Source organism: Dermacentor andersoni, chromosome 4, assembly GCF_023375885.2.
Source record: "Dermacentor andersoni chromosome 4, qqDerAnde1_hic_scaffold, whole genome shotgun sequence".
NCBI lineage: Eukaryota > Metazoa > Arthropoda > Arachnida > Ixodida > Ixodidae > Dermacentor > Dermacentor andersoni.
Genome location: NC_092817.1, coordinates 127341948 through 127359711, shown reverse-complemented (window position 1 = coordinate 127359711; position 17764 = coordinate 127341948). Strand labels below are relative to the sequence as shown.

The following is a 17764-nucleotide window of genomic DNA, read 5'->3' as shown; positions in this document are numbered from 1 at the left end:
GTGCGAGCGCTGGGCTCCGTCGTCCTGCTGCGTAGACACGCCGGTACGGCCAAGGTACGGCCAGCAGCTACGGGCCGGGAACGCACAGCGCATTCTTACTAAGAGGGCGGGGGGGCACAATTCAGGGAAATCCACGGCAAGGACGTCGGATACGGCACACGAAGAGCGCCGAACTTGACCTTCCACGTTCGTTATTTCACTATAGGATCACTATAGTCGTCGCTGCTGTGAAAGCAGGGGAAGAAATGATGAAAAACGAACGCTCGGAAATTGTCTGGCATCGTGATTAGATCCGCTAACCTAGCGTCCGCGCATATTCGAATGCAGTTAAAATTCGACTTCCATTATTTTTCACCCTCTGTCAAGGGGGGTAAAGTGGTGCGAGCGGCGGCCACACGTCGATGGAGCCGCAATGCAAGAAAACTATACTCCGCCTCATACTTAGTAGGTAATGCTGCGGTAATTACGCAAATAGCATAGGCCTCGTGCGATGGCGTCGTGGCGCTGCCGCGCAGCGACGAAGAACGTCAAGCGGAAACAAAATTAAACCACTTGGAACTAAACCAAAACAATGCCGCGCGTTTCATTTATAGAAATTATAGCCGTACATCAAGCGTAACTTCCATAAAAGAACTCCTAGCTACTTCCTCCGCTGTCATCCAGGCGTAGGTGCTTTCTTTCGCCTTGCTTGATTTCATAAACCATATTTCCACAATCCCTACCCGCGCGATAACCTTATATCACCTCCTACCCATATTTCCTTTCGCGTTGATCATAGCCATAAGGTTGGAATAATTCAATGCCAAAACAGAACCTGTCGCGAATCATTTATTCTCAGGACTTCTCAGGAATGGAACCACCTTCCCGGCGCCGTTGTTGCATTCAAGGAACACTGAGAATTTCGTTCGGCCATATGAGACATCGTCGCTCCCGTATACAATTCACTAATCAATTTTGCTGTGTTAACGAACCACTTTTTTTTTTAAACCTTATGTATATGTTTTAACCCACTTCCCTCTGTAATAATATATGCATGAAGGTTGTACACTACGCAAAGACAAACTCCTAGCACTCCCCGGACAAGAATACGTTAACAATGAAAATGCACGTTTTGCGTTGCCGAAACAACACTTTGCTTAACTTCTGACAAAAGCTTTCCCTTGCTAAAGCGTGTAGCCACTTCACATAGAGTTATGCTATCATCCTTATGCTGTTTTTAAAAATGCTGACATTAAAAAACAGCAATTCAAATTTCGCTTACGAATCGATGCATTTATATAATGCATGTCGATGACCTAGCTGGGACATACATGACTTGGAAAAGCGAACAGCTCTAGAACTTCGACAGCATCATATGATGCAAGTTTCGCTCACTTTCGGTGACCTGCCGTCCGACTTGTTAGAATAGATGTTTGGAAGTAAATTGCGATCACGGTATTGTCATCAACGCGACACACATTGTTATTCGATCACGCTCGGGAATCGATGGGCCAGACATTCCGAAACAGGGATGATGCTTCCTGATTAGAAGCCTTTGTGAAAATTACGACACCGATTCTTCGCAGTAAAATAAGGTCCAGTAGCCCCGAGCGACTTGTGTCGTGTGTCCTAACATCCGTCTACTCTGAAAACTGCCGAGACGTTTAGTTAGAACGGGCTCTCCGCATCAATTAAAGCAGCACATGTAACGACGGGGTAGGGGAGCCTCAGCTGGGCGACTGGCCACGGACGCCTGGCGTTGAGCGATCGGACAGTGACCCCGAGACGCTCTCCCTATGTCCATAATTATCCACAAACTTCGATCTCGACGCCTTTTATGCCCGTCCCTCCCCGGCGCCTCCTCGTATCCATCACCCCACTTCCCTTAAAATTATTCTCCGTTCAGTTCAAGAGACCGTTTATAGTGACCCTTCCACACGCACTCAGTGCTTACCCTCTCCCTTATTTCCTCTTTCTATTCCCCTTTCCCCCACCCCCAGTGTAGGGTAGCAAACCGGGTGCTCTTCAGGTTGAACTCCCTGCCTTTCCTGTCCTTGCTTTCTCTCTCTCTCGTTTCCGTTAGTCACAGTCACACTCTTACAACGTTCACAGGGTCGTTGAATGGCGCGGCGGCTGCTAACATTATTATATTCCTGTTTAACAGCGCTCCCCCCCGGTTACTCAAATGAAATACCGATATTTCCAAAGAATGCGTACTGCGTGATAACGCTATGTATACGCGACAAGCTTTTCACGCGCCAGTCGGCGGCCCCGTCATCTAAGTAAACACGGTAGTCGACTATCGTTGATAGCAGATTCCTTGACACTCACGGACAATCGAAGCACGTGTTGGAACGTGACGCTAGTCAAAATTAACGAAGCACACACACGACGCGTTGATGTGTCCTATTATACTTGACGCAGCAGAGCAGTTTAAAGTGCCACTGAAAAAGAATTAACTGTGTAGCTTAAAACACCTAAATTTTGCCATTTCACTACCACAGAGAAGCGCTGTCAATTTTAATAGCAAATGAAGAGAAAATCTATCAATCAAGATGTGGCACTAAACTCCACGAGGTGTGTGTGTGTGTGTGTGTGTGTGTGTGTATATATATATATACACACACAGAGAGAGAGAGAGAGAGAGAGAGAGAAAGCTGGCATAATATATAGGAAACACTTTGCAGACGACCCTTTGACTAATAATTTACGCACTGCTTGTTCGTGTAATTTTTGTAGTTGGGTTTCTCTTCACTGACTGGTACAGGCTATGCAGGTTGGCGGGAAAATGCTGCTCACTGCAGCTTGACAATACATGAAAGCCTGCCGAGTATAAATGGAAAGACGCGCGTCAGCAGCTGTGATCAAGCGCTGCCCCTGTCGCGGTTGTACGGCCTCTACAGAAAAAAAAAAAGAAGTTACTGGAATTCGAAATATTCCCGACTGCACTTTCCGAGCTTTTGCGGCACTTTATAGGCGAGCGTACACAGCTGCCATTTATTTTTAACCGCGGGGGAATTCCGATTTTTAACCACGGCGCTCTTCGCCAACACTGTCGACAGGTGGCGCTGGGGGTTCGGAAGGCGCAAGTGCAGTTGTTTTCTTATTTAATTACGCGACGAAAACCTACCTATGCTCCGTTTCTATACATCAGGTTAGAGATACCTTTTGCAGTGGCTGCGTTCGCACTTAGAAATAGTTCGGTGTCTTTTGACCGATTTTCGTGAAAATGTTCTTTACGTAAGGTCAGTTCTGAAGGAAAATAAGATTTTTCCCTTAGAAGCAGACGAACCATGCGCTCATTTGGCTGCTAACACGTTGTTTTATATCAATTTGCTTTTCGTTGCTTTTTATCTGCATCCCGTCGCGGTAGCCTCACGTGCATGCTCGCTCGAGCAAACGCACCAGGCACCCAGCGAAGCATACATGGAACGCGCGGAGTGATAAATTTGGATCGCAGCACACTGCTAGGCGGAATTTTCAGCCGTCCCTACCCATTTGACGTCATTTGCCCCAATGACGTTAGTAAGGCGAACTATCCGATTGGCTGCCCAGGGCGCGTCATCAATAATTTTTCCAACTTTATGGCGAACAAATGTTGTTCGTAATAGTTGGAATGTTAGTTAATTTGTTTCTATAAAAAGAAAGTAATAGAAAGAGAATGCACACGAACAATTTCTCACTACACTTAAGCACTTCCGACACACAGCAAGCGTCGTCTGCTTGTGTTACAACGTGCTCCATTTTGACGAGAGCTCCGCGGTCAGAGTCGGTCTCAGTCTTTTCCCGAGCACCATGATTCGACTTTGTTGCGTTGTGGACTGCAAACGTAGCGACTAGAAATATGTCAAGCTGCGACATCGTGTCCCTCTGCAAGGCAGCAGAGGAGCGGACTGGCTGCAGCGCATCGGACTGCCGCTACCCGATCGGCGTCAGGATTTGCGCATTTGCCACCGTCACTTTACACCGCAGGGTTTACTACCGTAACAGGGTTTCGCGAGTCCGGTATTCGGGTACGCGCAAGCGCGAGGGGACATGGCCTGGCCGTTTGACCGTACCGTTTCAGGGATGAGCAGAAGCGCAGATGTGAATGGTCTGCACGGTGCAGCCACCTGGTGGCACAGAGCCCAACCCCGCACAGTAGCAGTAACGCATTGTATTCTTCTTTGCTGCTGGTGTAATTTTTTCACAGGAGTGTAATCGTTAACATGTTTTTGTAGATGTTTAAAATGGTTTGCACTTGGTTAGAGCAATATTAGCGCTTTGTTTGGCTGGTTAAACTCTGCGCCAACAGGTGGCTGGGCCGTGCAGACCGATCAACTCGCTCACGTACGTCTACGATAAAGTTCCTTCGTCAGCTTGAGTTTATGCCTCCAGCCATCCGTCCAAACGCCCAGCTCGCCTGTGGTTATCGGAATACCAGACACGTTCGGCGCTGCGACAGAATGCTCGCAAGGCACGCTGCTTCGATAGCTCTCGCTTGGGGTCGACTGCCAAGCAGCTGGCGGAGAGTTTGGAGAGGCTTCGCGCGCTCGCTCCTAGAGAACCGGAAGTCGACGACACGACGTGCCATCATGACGCAAGCCAGTGAAGGCGGAGCTTAGCCCCGAACACTCGGCGAACGAGGTGAGGAGAAAATGCATGGCTATGGAGGAGGGTAACTTGTAATCGTCCATAGCTCTGTTAATATGAGACGCTCCGCACAAATTATGGTGCAATTGATCAACTTCAGCTGTACCCTCCAGTGAAGGCGGAGCTTAGCCCCGAACACTCGGCGAAGGAGGTGAGGAGAAAATGCATGGCTATGGAGGAGGGTAACTTGTAATCGTCCATAGCTCTGTTAATATGAGACGCTCCGCACAAATTATGGTGCAATTGATCAACTTCAGCTGTACCCTAAGCGTCTACAAAATTTGTCGGAACCGTTTCATGGGCCCTTTAAAAAAAAAAGATGCTGGAATGGAGGTGAGTCCCAAGCGTGAACCCGGACCGTCGCCATCTTACCACACAACACAAGAAAAACATGTTAGCGAATAATACACGAAGCGCGTTTTTTTTTTCACTCCGCGCTACTTAAAGGGACACTAAAACAAAACAGTAAATCAGCTGACTAATGAAACATTGTTTGAGAACCCTGCAGGCAGTCATCTCAAAAAAATAATTTGATTATTAGATGAGAAAATGAAGGTCCAAGTATCAGTATTTGAATTTCACGCCGAAACCCCAGCGCCGGTACGTCAGCGTGACGTCAGGGATTCCAAAGTATGTTTTCGCATTTGGGCCGCGTTGGATGTATAAAGGTTTTCGAAACTTGCCATGTTTAATATTTGGTTCCTTTAGAACACAATGTAGTCCATGTGTACCGCCATATATAATTAGTAGGCCCTAGAAGATGCCATCAAAACCCAAGACGTCACAGCCCCCAGGTGCGGGAACTTAAGTAGGCGTCGCCACCCGTATTTCGTTCTTGCGCTTTTTCTGGCTTACCAAACGTCTTATCGTTGTAAGAGTGGTGTCTTCGGTGTTGTAGAACGGTAATTTACTGATGCAGAAGAAATAATTTTTCACTTTAGTGTCCCTTTAAGATGGTTAATTTTGCCATATAGATTTTGCTCGACGTGTCTCCCTCTCTGTCACTGGTTTGGGAAGGAGGCCTAAACGTATTGGTCAAATTTTATGGCACATAATTACATCAGTACGGAGCCAAAGGTGTTGTTTTAGCGAAGAAACCACGAGTTTTTAATGCGCAATAAGCCCAGCATTTACAATAACTGAGCAAAAGCAAACGACATGTGAACGGACTTCAACTGTCGCGGTCCTCTTACAAAGGTGAAGTAAGGGCAAGCTCCGGCTTCGTCTCTGCCTGTAAGAAACTAAGTAAGAAACTGGGGCTGCCACTACAGCGCTTTTCTTTTAAAACCTCGAGCTGAAGTGCCATGCTTCCGCAGAAAAAGACAACTAGTGCCAGAGTTTATCGCAGTTTTTTGTGCGATGCCCTAAACCACGAAGCATCCAGTTTTACGAGCAGTTTTTATGACTTACAGTATACGCAAAACATCACCTTGGCCGAAACGACAAAATGAAAGAGGTCAAGAGAAACCACTTTCAGTATTCATCACGTCACAAAACGTGACGTCATCACCTTCCAGAATAACATGAATTCCGATTTGCACACGGCAAGGCGACCCCGGCGACGGCATCCGTTAGTTGCCGCGAATGGGATCGTTCCTAATAATATTCGCAATGTTCGCCCCATGAATCGACAAAGCGCTCTAGCGCGCTGTTTGGACGACTGTGTTTGTATATGGACGGACAGTTAAGAGACGCATCACTACATGTAGCAGCAATTAGAGGCCAACCACGTTTTCAATTTCTTTCTATCTTTCTATCTTTCTTTCTTTCTTTCTTTCTTTCTTTCTTTCTTTCTTTTTTTCTTTATGTAAGGGTGTGGGAACAAACAACGCGGGTATTGACGGTGGGAGGATTAAAAAGAGCCGCTACTATAATTTCATGTCCAGCTCCGACTGTTAACGAAAGAGTCGCTGACCGCGGCCATCATAAACGCAGCTGTTATTCGCTGCCAACAATAAACACGGTAAGTGTTAAAACGGCAGCACAGGGGCGCTCGGACAAAGAGGCACGTGATATATACAACAACCCTATATGGAGTCACTTGCAGCTGTTTGGACCACCGCGTTCAGCTAGCGAACAATACCGAGCGGAGAATGGGACAAAGAAAAACGTATGCAGCTTCAAATCGAGCAGCCTTCCTTTACAACTCGACCGCAAAAACGGCCTCAATAGCGTCGCAACAAATATTTGAACTCGAAACTCGAGCGAATAGCTCGGCAGCGGGCTGCATACCTCGGAGGGAAAAAAGAAATAATGCAGAAATCATTGGAGGAGGATCGTCAAAGTGGAGACACACACCTTCCAGGTCTACAAATTTGAGAAAAAAGCCAACAAACAAAGACACCAAGTACAACATAGGGTAAAGTACTCGTACTTATTGATTCAATCAAAGAAATGATAAATTAATGGAAATGAAAGCGAATGAAAAAAAAGCTGCCGCAGGCGGGGAACGATCCCACGTCTTCGCGTTACCAGCATCGCACGCGTAATGCGAAGACGTGGGATCGTTCCCCACATGCGGCAAGTTCTTTCATCCACTTTCATTGCCATTAATTTATCATTTCTTTAATTGAATCAGTAAGTACGAGTACTTTAACCTATGTTGTACGTGGTCTTTGTTTATTGGTTTCTTATGACATGATTAATAAAATCGGGCCCCTCGGTCGGTTCACTTTCTTTTAGGTCTACACATGGTGAGATGTGCTGCTGGGACACATTGGCTCCTAATTGAAGGAACGCCGACAGACCACTTTTGTCTCTGTAATTTACTGTTTTACTGGATAGCCGTCGACACAGCGATTGGGCTATGCGACCTCGATTCCCTCGGGAGTGCAACAAATAATCAATAACGTTACGTTTTGGCGCGACCAGTTCAAACCGTGAGCCAAGTGCAGCACGGCTGGAATGTCCGGTAATTGCTATGGCAACAATAGTAATAATAATAACAACAGTAATAAGACGGCGCTACCGCGGATCCGCGCCTACGTTATTACGGTAATCCGTGCACGGTAACACACGATCCACACAGCTGTCGTCCGTCCCGCACCTCCACAGCAAACGTCGCTGGCGTCCCGAGTTTTCTCTCTCACTGTTCCCTTCCTTTTTTTTTTTTTGGGGGGGGGGGGGGGGTTTAAAGGCGAGGAAGCGCTCTCCCCTGACGAAAAGCGGCGACGGCTGCGCGGATCGGACCCGTTCACTCCATGCAGTGTGCAAATTTAGAAAAAAAAAAAAGGGGGGGGGGGGAGGCCCCGCCCAGATGACCGAGGCGCGACAGCCGATTGCCTCCGCAATTCAAATATAGTCCCGCTCAATAAAAAAAAAAAAAAAAAAAAAAGTACTACTAAAACGCGTAATTCTCGGTATAAATAAAGACGTGTATTTCATTTTTATGACTGGTTTAGTAGAGCTCTCGTGATTGGAATGCTATACAGCATATGCCGGATCGCGAGAGAAAAACAACCCCGTGCCTTCTACAATGCTGCGCGTCGTCTGCATGGCTTTTACGTTGCTTGCACATGTTGTACACGGCACATTTACTACTCGTTTTCCGAGCTTAAAATGAATCAGTTGCTATTTAACAAGTACCTAAATAGAAACGATGCATTTATCGAAACCACCATTACAAACCTGGGGCGATAATACGATCGGGGTAGGAAAGGTACAAAAATGCTTCATTGATCGTTTCAAATAAATACTCTTGGGTATAAAGAGCATAAGGTGTGTGTGTGTGTGTGTGTGTGCGCGTGCGTGTGTGTGTGTGTGTGTGTGTGTGTTATTTCCACAATGTTCCACAATGTTGCGTGAAAAGCTGTCTCGCACGGGTGTCAGAAATAAGGGGAAACCCATACGGGTTTCCCCTTATTATTTACGTCCTTTGTAGCAATTGCTACGAACGGGTGGATGTCTGATTTCCCCTTATTAATTACTTCTCTCCCCCTTGCGGGTTTCCGCACAACTATTACGTCAGACACAAATGTTATCATCAACGCATACGGATTCTTACTGTTGGCATGGCCAAAATTAATGTACATTTTCAGACTTGTTCGGCGCGGTGCAGTGGTAAGATACTGGGTTCGGGATCGTCAGGTCATATGTTCGAATCCCTGGGGAAAGCTTGTCACGTTTTACTTTTTTGCACTAACAAACTTACATAGCCCTAAGGAGGTCTCTGTGAATTTTTAATTAAATATTGATCAGGAACTACAGGACGTCAGACACCAGAACGTCCCAAAATACGACAGAGTGAAATTTCCTGTTGCGTTTTTCAACTGGGTAATGTGTTTTACATGGCGTGCGAGACGTCAGGCTAGTTCCCAGCAGAGTGTACTACATATTCCAATACGACACCTCGCGTGAGTGCCACGCGCCTTGCAAGCGCAGAATAGGCTTCCGTCTTAAAAAAAAAAAAAAAAAAAGAGAAAAGAAAAAGAAGAGGCATTTAGGAAAGCGGCATGTAGCCGCCGCTCAAAAGAGTTTTGCGTGTAGTGTGGAGAAGCCAAGTCGATCCTTGCAGACACGAATTCTATACAGGCTGGAAATGAAGTTTCACTGCATTTATTGCAGCCGCAGTGTCATTATAAAACACATACAGCACGAAAAAAGACTGAAACGATGTTGTTTTTAAGTTTAAAGCGCCGTAAATAATTTAATATAATCGCTTTCCTATACCGTCAGTTACAGTTTCGTTTCTCAGAAAGCTACTGTGCCGTCACGTCATGACGCGGAATGTGGTCACGTGAGAACAGGACACGCATCGGCATTTCGACGTACAGGTTCCGGCCCGCCCGGTTGCTTACTTGTTGCGCGGGCCGATCGACTCGCGTAGCAGACGACCGAACGTGACCACCAGCTGTGTCACGAGACACCAGAAACGAAACCGAAACCGGCTGTAAAAAAAAAAAAAAAAGCTACTATATCAATTTATTCAGGGCGCTCTGAGACTTGCCAGCATTTTTACAGCGAAGCTGTCTATGGCTAGGATCCGGGATATTGTGGCGTCCGCACGGAGAAACTCTCCCCTGAAAAGTGAGAGCGAAAAAGCCAGAAACAAAGGCAAACGCATCCCGCCGCTCGCGCCGGAGCTCGGTTTAACGGCCACCCGTGTGTAAAACGGCACTCCGTCGCAGCTGTGTCTCCGTGAATGTATGACGACGCAGTGCACGTGCGCCTGATAAGGCGACAGAACAGCGTACCTACGAGGAGCGACAGCGAGAGCAGCGGCGGGGGAGAGACCGTCGGCGTCGTGCCAACCCGGCGGCCCGAGAAGGAAGGGCGTGCCCGCGATGTGGTACGTAATCGACACGAGCACGAGCCGACGACTGACATCGCGACGCCTAGAATGCCGCAAAGAGACGTCGACGCCACGAGGGCACGGTGCCGGGATTCGACGGCGCCTACGCAAGGTTCCAAAGAGACTTTCTCGATCGCAACTTCGGATCACGATGGGCCGAGTACGTGGTTGCCTATTGTTCGATGACGACCTCTCGGAAATCAACGGCATACGGTCGGAAGAGCGACGGCAGGAGGCGGTGGATGTGCCGGTGCGTTCGCGGCGAGAACGTTGGGGAGTTTTTCGAGTCTGCGGCGGCACGTGTAAGGAGGCGCTGATAAAGGGTAACGTGTCTCCGTTCAGCACAACTCGTGTATACAGAGGCCCTGCCAAAGGGCGCGGCTCCGGGTTTCTCAACGACGAACGGTCACGTGTAACCGCATGTGCCGGCGCATCTTGCGAAGCTCAGCGCCGATCGGATCTGCTTCGCTGGTCATCCACCTTTCCGGAGCAGAATGGCTCATGTTATTTTTTTTTGCTGGAGTTTAAGAGGTCTCTGACTTCACGCAAAGAATGAAGAGTACCCCAACAATCACGAAGGGGGCTCCAAAGGTTATTCAGCTGCGCGCTCTAGACAAAGCAGTTCTTCGATGCGCGCAGCTGTTTTGAAACTGGGAAGCTTACAACACAGCGACTGTAGCTGGAGGCGACAAAGAACTTCGTAATCACTGAAAACTTCGAAGCTGAACACAGGGAAACAGCATGCCACAGTGAGAGTGGCACGCTATCACTGCAGCAAAGACCGACAGTACAACGCAAACCAACCGAACCCGACAAAGTGCTAGGAGTCGAACAGTGTTTGCGCTCCTCGACTGCGACAGATATGCGCGCCGCGCTTAAACACAAAATGAAACTTAGGCAGGCACTTAAAAAATCACCGAGGACAGCGGTACCTCAGTCAGAAATTGCATTTGTCCCACGCTGTCACTGTTCTGCGCCATGGAACTGTTTACGTCCCTTCAAAGGGCAAAACTCGACCAGTTGATGTGGGTGACTACTCCTTGAAGTACTATTTAAAGACTTTGTCAGGAGGAGAAAGTTGGTTGCGTTTGCCCGAAGTTTAAAAGTTAAGGTTGGCCAAAGTTTCTTACTATTACTTGAAGGGCCCCTCACCAAATCTGGCCATTTTGAGCTGACAAGCGCAGAGCATACGATGCACGCCAACGACCGTGTTCCCAAAGAATTACATCGCTACGCGGCGCGGAAAGGCCTCAAATTTCAATCCGAACGCCGTTTCCCCTCTCCTCGCGGCCGGTGCGCTCCAAGCCGGACGGTGACGTACTTACGTCCCTGCGCCTACGTACTCGGGTTTGCAGTGTGACGTCACTCATGGTGACATGCGACTTCGACCATTATTCAAGCAAGGCACCACCTGTTATTTGTGTGATCTGTTGCTTCAATTGACGAATTGAAGTTTAGAGAAATAATAAAACACACAAATGGAATGTCTGCGTGTTTTTTTTGTTTTACTTCGCACTGAAACAAGAGGGACGTACTTCCGCTTCGTCTGCTTCTTTCCACGATCCTGCAGTCACGTGCGCAAGTACCGAAACTATGCCATTTTCTACCGTGTTCCAGCGCGTGATCACGCTCTGCGATCCGCTTGTGCTGCCCCAGTATTCGCATAGCACTGAATTATACCGCGAGTCATGTTTCCTTGTGCACTGCGCGCAAGATCGTGCGCTGCGCGAACGAGACAACAGTTCGCGCGCGATGCCGTCGGCGGAAGTGTGTAGCGGTGGAAAAAAAAACGAACAAGAAAAAAAAAAGACGACGAAGGCGAGGCCTGTGACGTATGCCTCACGCGATCCTCGAGGTCCAGTATGGGAGAACGCAGGGAAAGAATTTCGCTTGCGGAGGCTAGACGGAGCAAGTGGAGAGAGCGTCTTGCTTGGCAGTGGAGCCCAGCTGCTGAAATCATGGGTTTGCGGCACTGAAATATTTCTACCTAGGCTATTAATGAGCCGATGTAAAAAAAAAAAAAATTGCGGGAGAACGCTCCCTAGAGGACACGTAACAACTTCCAGCGTATAACCAAAATTTTCTATGGGGCCTGGTGAGGGGCCCTTTAAAGTATGTCGCGCAGAAAATACACAGCCTGTGGTGCTTCAGCGTGACGTCGTAGATTTCATTTCGCGTTTGGGCCCTTTTTGTGCACTAAAATGTTGCGAAACTCGCTATAGGTGGAGTATTTCGTTCCACTAATTAGAGTACGGTGAAATACTCACCTATCGAGAAACAATTATTTATTAATTCAGCACACGCTGTTAAGAGGAAGCTTTAGCTCTGGTGCTCCTATCTGAATACATGTACAAGGAGAATTCGTTTTTCTCCGCAACCACTGCACCAAATTTGACGAGGTTTGTTGCATTTAAAAGAAAAAATTAAAATCTAGTGACTGTTGGTCTCGAATTATTGAGTTAGGTCGTCAATTTTTCGTTAAAATTGGCAAAAATCAAATATTTTCGAAAGAACGAAACTATCAAGTTTACAACTCTGTAACTCAGCAACGAAAAATGATAATACAATTCTGTGAATTTCATTTAATAGTACATCCAAAGCGGACAAAATTGATATGTTACACACGAATATAAAAAAAATGAGTAATACGCAAATACAGCTTTTGCAGAACCCTTGTAACAAAAGCAACATATTCACGTAAGATGTAAAATGGCATAGAATTTGTCCGCTTTCAATGGTCTAATGGATGTCGTTTACAGAACCGCCATATCTGTTTGTGATGCAGAGCTATGAATTTGTAAACTTCGTGCTTCTATTTTTTTTTCTAACTTACGAATTTTTGAAAACCGTAACAAAATTCAAGCCCTAAATCGAAATTCCGCTTCCAACAGTCACTAGAATTTACCTTTCTCTCTCAAATGCAACATATTTCATTAAAGTCGGTCCAGGGGTTATCTCAGAAAAAACGTTTCTGCGTTTTATATGCATTCGAATAGGCGGCGTAGGAGTTGGGCCCAAGCTAAAGCTTCCTCTTAAGTCCGCGACGTCAGGAGAACTTGTTTGACAACTTCAAGGTGGCGGCGCCACGTTTTATTTATTCTTACCAAGCCTTCGCTCACGGCAAGAGTCGTCTTCGTGGCATTTCAGAAGCGCAATTTACCAATCCAGTTTAAATACAGAATCTGAAGTGTACGCTCAGGGACAAGCCAACGTGAAACCATCAATAACTGAAGCCGCCGGTTCAGGGTACAAAGCCTACAGCACCGGCTTGCCGATTGTCCGGACGGGTATGCTCAACTTTAATATCGCCGCGGGACGGCCGACGCCGACAAAATGGTGAGCTGTCACACCTTAGCGTAGACGGCTAACTATTGGCAGCATACATATAAATTAAAAAGCACCGCAATGATATATATACTTTAAAGAAGGAAGCTGCTGAAAACAGCTGGCGACGCATCTTTTCCCTAAGGAACTACGAGCGGCAAAGCTCGCAATAAAAAAAAAAAAAAAGAAAAAAAAGAAAAAAACGGGCGGTGCAAGGAACTGAGCAAGGAAGAGTGTGTGCCGTAGGGAGCACAGTACACGCCCCCCACTCGTCGAATATCTACAATAATTTCCTTAAGCGCCAACTAATCTTAATCATCCCTAGCCTATTTCGTGTCCACTGCGAGTGATTTACAATAACCCATTTCTTGTGCCGGCTGACCTCACGCAGTGCCTGCAATTTACCCAATCGCAACACACCCTACTTCCTCTTCCGCCTTCGACGCCTCAAGGCCAGAATACATGGAGTGAACTTTCACGACGAAGTTCGGGCGGCAGAAAATCTGCCGCGGCGCGACGCCGTATGTTCGTCGGGCTGCGCTACATGGAGCGAAGACAGGCCGGCCGCCGCCGGCGAGTCACTGCGTTGTTATCAGTGTGGCTAGACGAGGCAAATGCGCTGTCGTGAAACACATGACAAAAAAAAAAAAACTTTAACGGCAATTATTATCGCTTTTGAATTACGGAACACTCTAAAAACGCTCAAAATTTTGTTTAGAAATGATTTTTAGTCTTTTTTATGTGTTTGAGACATTCATGTGCCGATGTAGTTTAAAGAAAGCGGCGATGCTATGCGTTGTGGCAACACTGGGCGGGTAAACAACTTTTGGCTCCTTCGACTCCGCGGCTCTGTTCTGTGGCTCAACGCGCGCGCGGCCGAAGCAAGCAGACCTGAAAGTAGCGCACGTGAGCTTGTCTAACCTTGGCTGTTATTAACTTGTTAAATTACAGCCGCGCCGCTTTGGATGCCATGAATACGAAAAGCGGGAGACCGGCGTGAACGATAGAGCGGGATCGGGATACACGGACAAGCGGGGAAGCCTAGCCGGAAGTCGGGGCGGATAGTGAGACCTGATTGGCTCGCTTTGGGGCGCCACTCGTTTGCCGCTTCCGGTATCGTCGCCGCCCGACGAACTTTTCTGCGCCGGCTGGATCGGCGGCGAACGACGTTTTCTCCGCCGCCGCGCGTCGCGCGTACGCCGCCGGGCGTCGAACGCCGACTATTCGTCGCATATTCGCTCCATGTATTCTGGCCTTCAAGCATGGTTCAGTAGAGAGCAAACACGAAACAGGACGCGCACAACGCCTTCATTACCTGTGTCTGTGTCGGGATAGGCGCCTTGGAATTCCTTCATTATTGGTATAGCAACAAAATCAGTGCATCCATTAGCGCTCGTCTTACCTCCCTCCGAATCTAGTTTTCACCGAGACAATAATTCAAGGTGTTGGACTCTTAATTAAACAATAAAGACGGGCTACAACAATTATTATAGTGGCTTCCCCAACGTTACGGTGTACATTTCGAAGCCTCCAAATGACCCACGTCACAGCGAGTTCCGACGAATTATCCGGCCCTCGCACTGACCTTATTGCACGTGTTGTCATACTGGACGAACACTATACGCCCGCCACTTTCTTCCTTTCCACGGCTGGGCTTTCGGCGAACTCGCCGGTTCCAAAGGGCAAAGAAGAGAAACGTACCGTTGTTCGCGTTAGCCCTGGGCTTGGCGCCGAGGTAGGCGAGGTTGACGTTGGCCTTGCGACCATCGATGATCGGGTTGGCTTCTTTGACCGCGCGTTCCGCCGCGTCGCGGTCAACCATCGTCACCTGCGTCACGCACAACGGAAAGGAGGAGGGTGTGAGAGAGAGAACAAGACCACGAGGACGACAACGTAGGCGACGAGCGCCCTCAGTAATGGACGCAATGTAACAAATAATTGGTTAACTCGTTTGATTATCGAGTAGTTGACTCCCCGCATCTAGAGTTCCTAAGCAGGGCAGACGATGTACGAACTCTTAAAAAGTGCCGAAAAACTTGCACCTGCGGAACCAACAAAAATCAACACACACTCCGTAGTTCGCAGAACCAGCCAGAAATGGGTAAAATTTGTAAGTGCAGTAACATATTGCAAATAGTTACTCATGCCTCCTCTCCCAGTTATATTTTGTATATATATATATATATATATATATATATATATATATATATATATATATATATATATATATATATATATATCCTTTTCTGTACTTTTTTTTAATCCCCCCCAACTCTCCCTACTGGCCGAGTCAGCCGTCGGCTAAGCAGCAACCGTGCAGCCAGTAGAATTTTAACTCTCCCTTCTTTCTTCTAACAAAGATAAATAATGAAATTAAGAAAGTATGTGTGTATATATAGCTACGCCGCTTTGCATCAAGCTTCCTCGGAGTCGCCCGTTCCAAATACTTCCCAAGGGCACAAAAATCAGTGCGTTCAAAACACGAACCCGAAAAGAAAAAAAACCGGAACTACGTAACATCTGACGGCACAGCTTGGTGCTTCTCCGAAACTTCGAAGAGGGAACCGAAGGTTCTCAAACTCGGCAAACGCCAAAGCGCCGTAAACCGTTCAAGCAGAGGCACGAAAGAACGCGAAGAGGCGCGAACAGAAATACCAGCACACGCGCGCCGTAAAAGTAACACACCGCGATTGATACCCAAATAAACACGACGCCGCCTCCGAGATGGGAAACCCGTTCCGGCCGAAATCGCTTCGACTCGCGCGATTCCAGACCGCGTCGCGGGTAAGGAAACGAAACAAGAACATCAAACCGCCCAAAGCCCTCCGTCGCGCGCGCTTTTTTTTTTCCTTTCTTTCGTTCGCTTTCCTTCTAATGTTTCTCCTCAAGCATATGGCGCACTGACGTGGTTAAGTACTCCCGCGCACTCTCTCTTCTCTGTGCACGAGCACACACACGACACCCCCGCTTCCCTTCCACATCGCGGAGAGCGTGATCCATCCTCCCTCAACGTCTTTTGCCGCAGCTATCGCAGCGCCTCGAGGTTGCAGAAGGGGGGGAAAAAAGAAAGAAAAAAGGGGGGAAGAAACGCCGAGCACCTCAGAAAGAGAGAGAGAGAGATCAAAAGATAAAACTGAAAGAGAAGCTCGCTCGCCTCCCCACTATCGACTCTCAAGAGACATCCAGAAATAAACGCACCTCCCCGTGGTTCGCCCATCTCGCATAGAAATTAACGCGACCAGAGAAACAAGCAAGGCGGGGAAGTGGGAAAGCAGGAAGTGGCTCGCGCAGCGGAAGAAAAAAAACTGAATTATTACAGAGGACGAAGCAATGAGACTTCCCAGCCCTCTCTCGAAGGAAAGGGGTGGGAGGATGAACGCCTGTGCGTAGGAGCGCGTGTAATCAAAGAAATAAAGAAAGAAAGAAGGAAAAAAAAACTGAGACAAGGTGAAAATACTTAGGCGATGCATGACATATTCAGACGATTCGCCCAAGAGACGCATCGTGCTCATCCGCGCACGTGTCACACATCTGCTTTCTCCAGGAGAGAGCACATTAATTTAGAAGTGAGAAAGAAAAGGAGGAGGGGGTGGGTAGTCGGAGAAGCCGGCCCCCTCCAGTGCAAGAACGAGGAATGGAGATCCGGTCCTGAGCACTGGAGTATACTGCAGCAAAAAAGGAAGTAATCGCCGAGCTCTTTCTTTCTTTTCTGGTATTCTTCTTCGGGAACATTTGGTGAAAGTAATGTGGGGAATAAAATAAAGCTAATCCAAAATGGGTCTCGGAAAGGGCGGAATAAAACGCGACGCAGGGTTTCGAGCCGTATACGGCGTCCGCTTGCGGACCGGCACACATGCGGCGACTTCGGCTTCTGGCACGCGTGGCTTCCTTATATCGTGCACGCATCCATGCAAATAAAGGTACTTTGTCTTTTTCACTATCTTCTCGCATAAGGCAGATCTTTTAAAAACTCGACCCCGAAGCAAGGAGCTGATGTGTAGTGAAGCGCGTGCAGCCGTTAAAGTCGAGCGTCATTATTATATTTTTTTAATTCAGTCAGCTCGCAATTTAAACCAGCCTCGACTTCCAAAAGTCACCTCCTGCACCGTAACCGCGACCGTGTCGACTACAACATTCCGACCTGCGACCGCAGGCATCGCGACGTACGCGGGTAGGGCACATGTGCAGAGGACCGAACAGCAGCAAAATCTGAAAGGCGATCGAGTCGGACTCTAGTTGAAGTCGATCAAAAAAAGTAACGTGTGCCTTAGCAAGTTACAGGTGAGAACGGGACGGAGTCACTCAGCGCGGCACTCTTTCGCGTCTTTCGGGAGGGGAATAGTAGCAGCGTCGAACTGCTCACACACACACACACACACACACACACACACACACACACACACACACACACACACACACACACACACACACACACACACACACACACACACACACACACACACACACACACACACACACACACACACACACACACACACACACACACACACACACACACACACACACACACACACACAC

The 17764-nt window shown here is 47.8% G+C and overlaps 1 protein-coding gene across 3 annotated transcripts in view; it reads right to left on the bottom strand.

Moving 5' to 3' along the window:
• Positions 1-17764, bottom strand: part of LOC126537623 (RNA-binding protein 38-like) — a 124040-nt gene that overhangs the window by 22116 nt on the left and 84160 nt on the right. For all 3 annotated transcript variants that reach the window (XM_050184780.2, XM_055074396.2, XM_055074397.2), the window contains exon 2: positions 14927-15053. In XM_050184780.2, the coding sequence (XP_050040737.1) occupies positions 14927-15053 (127 nt within the window). The remainder of the gene's footprint in view (positions 1-14926; positions 15054-17764) is intronic.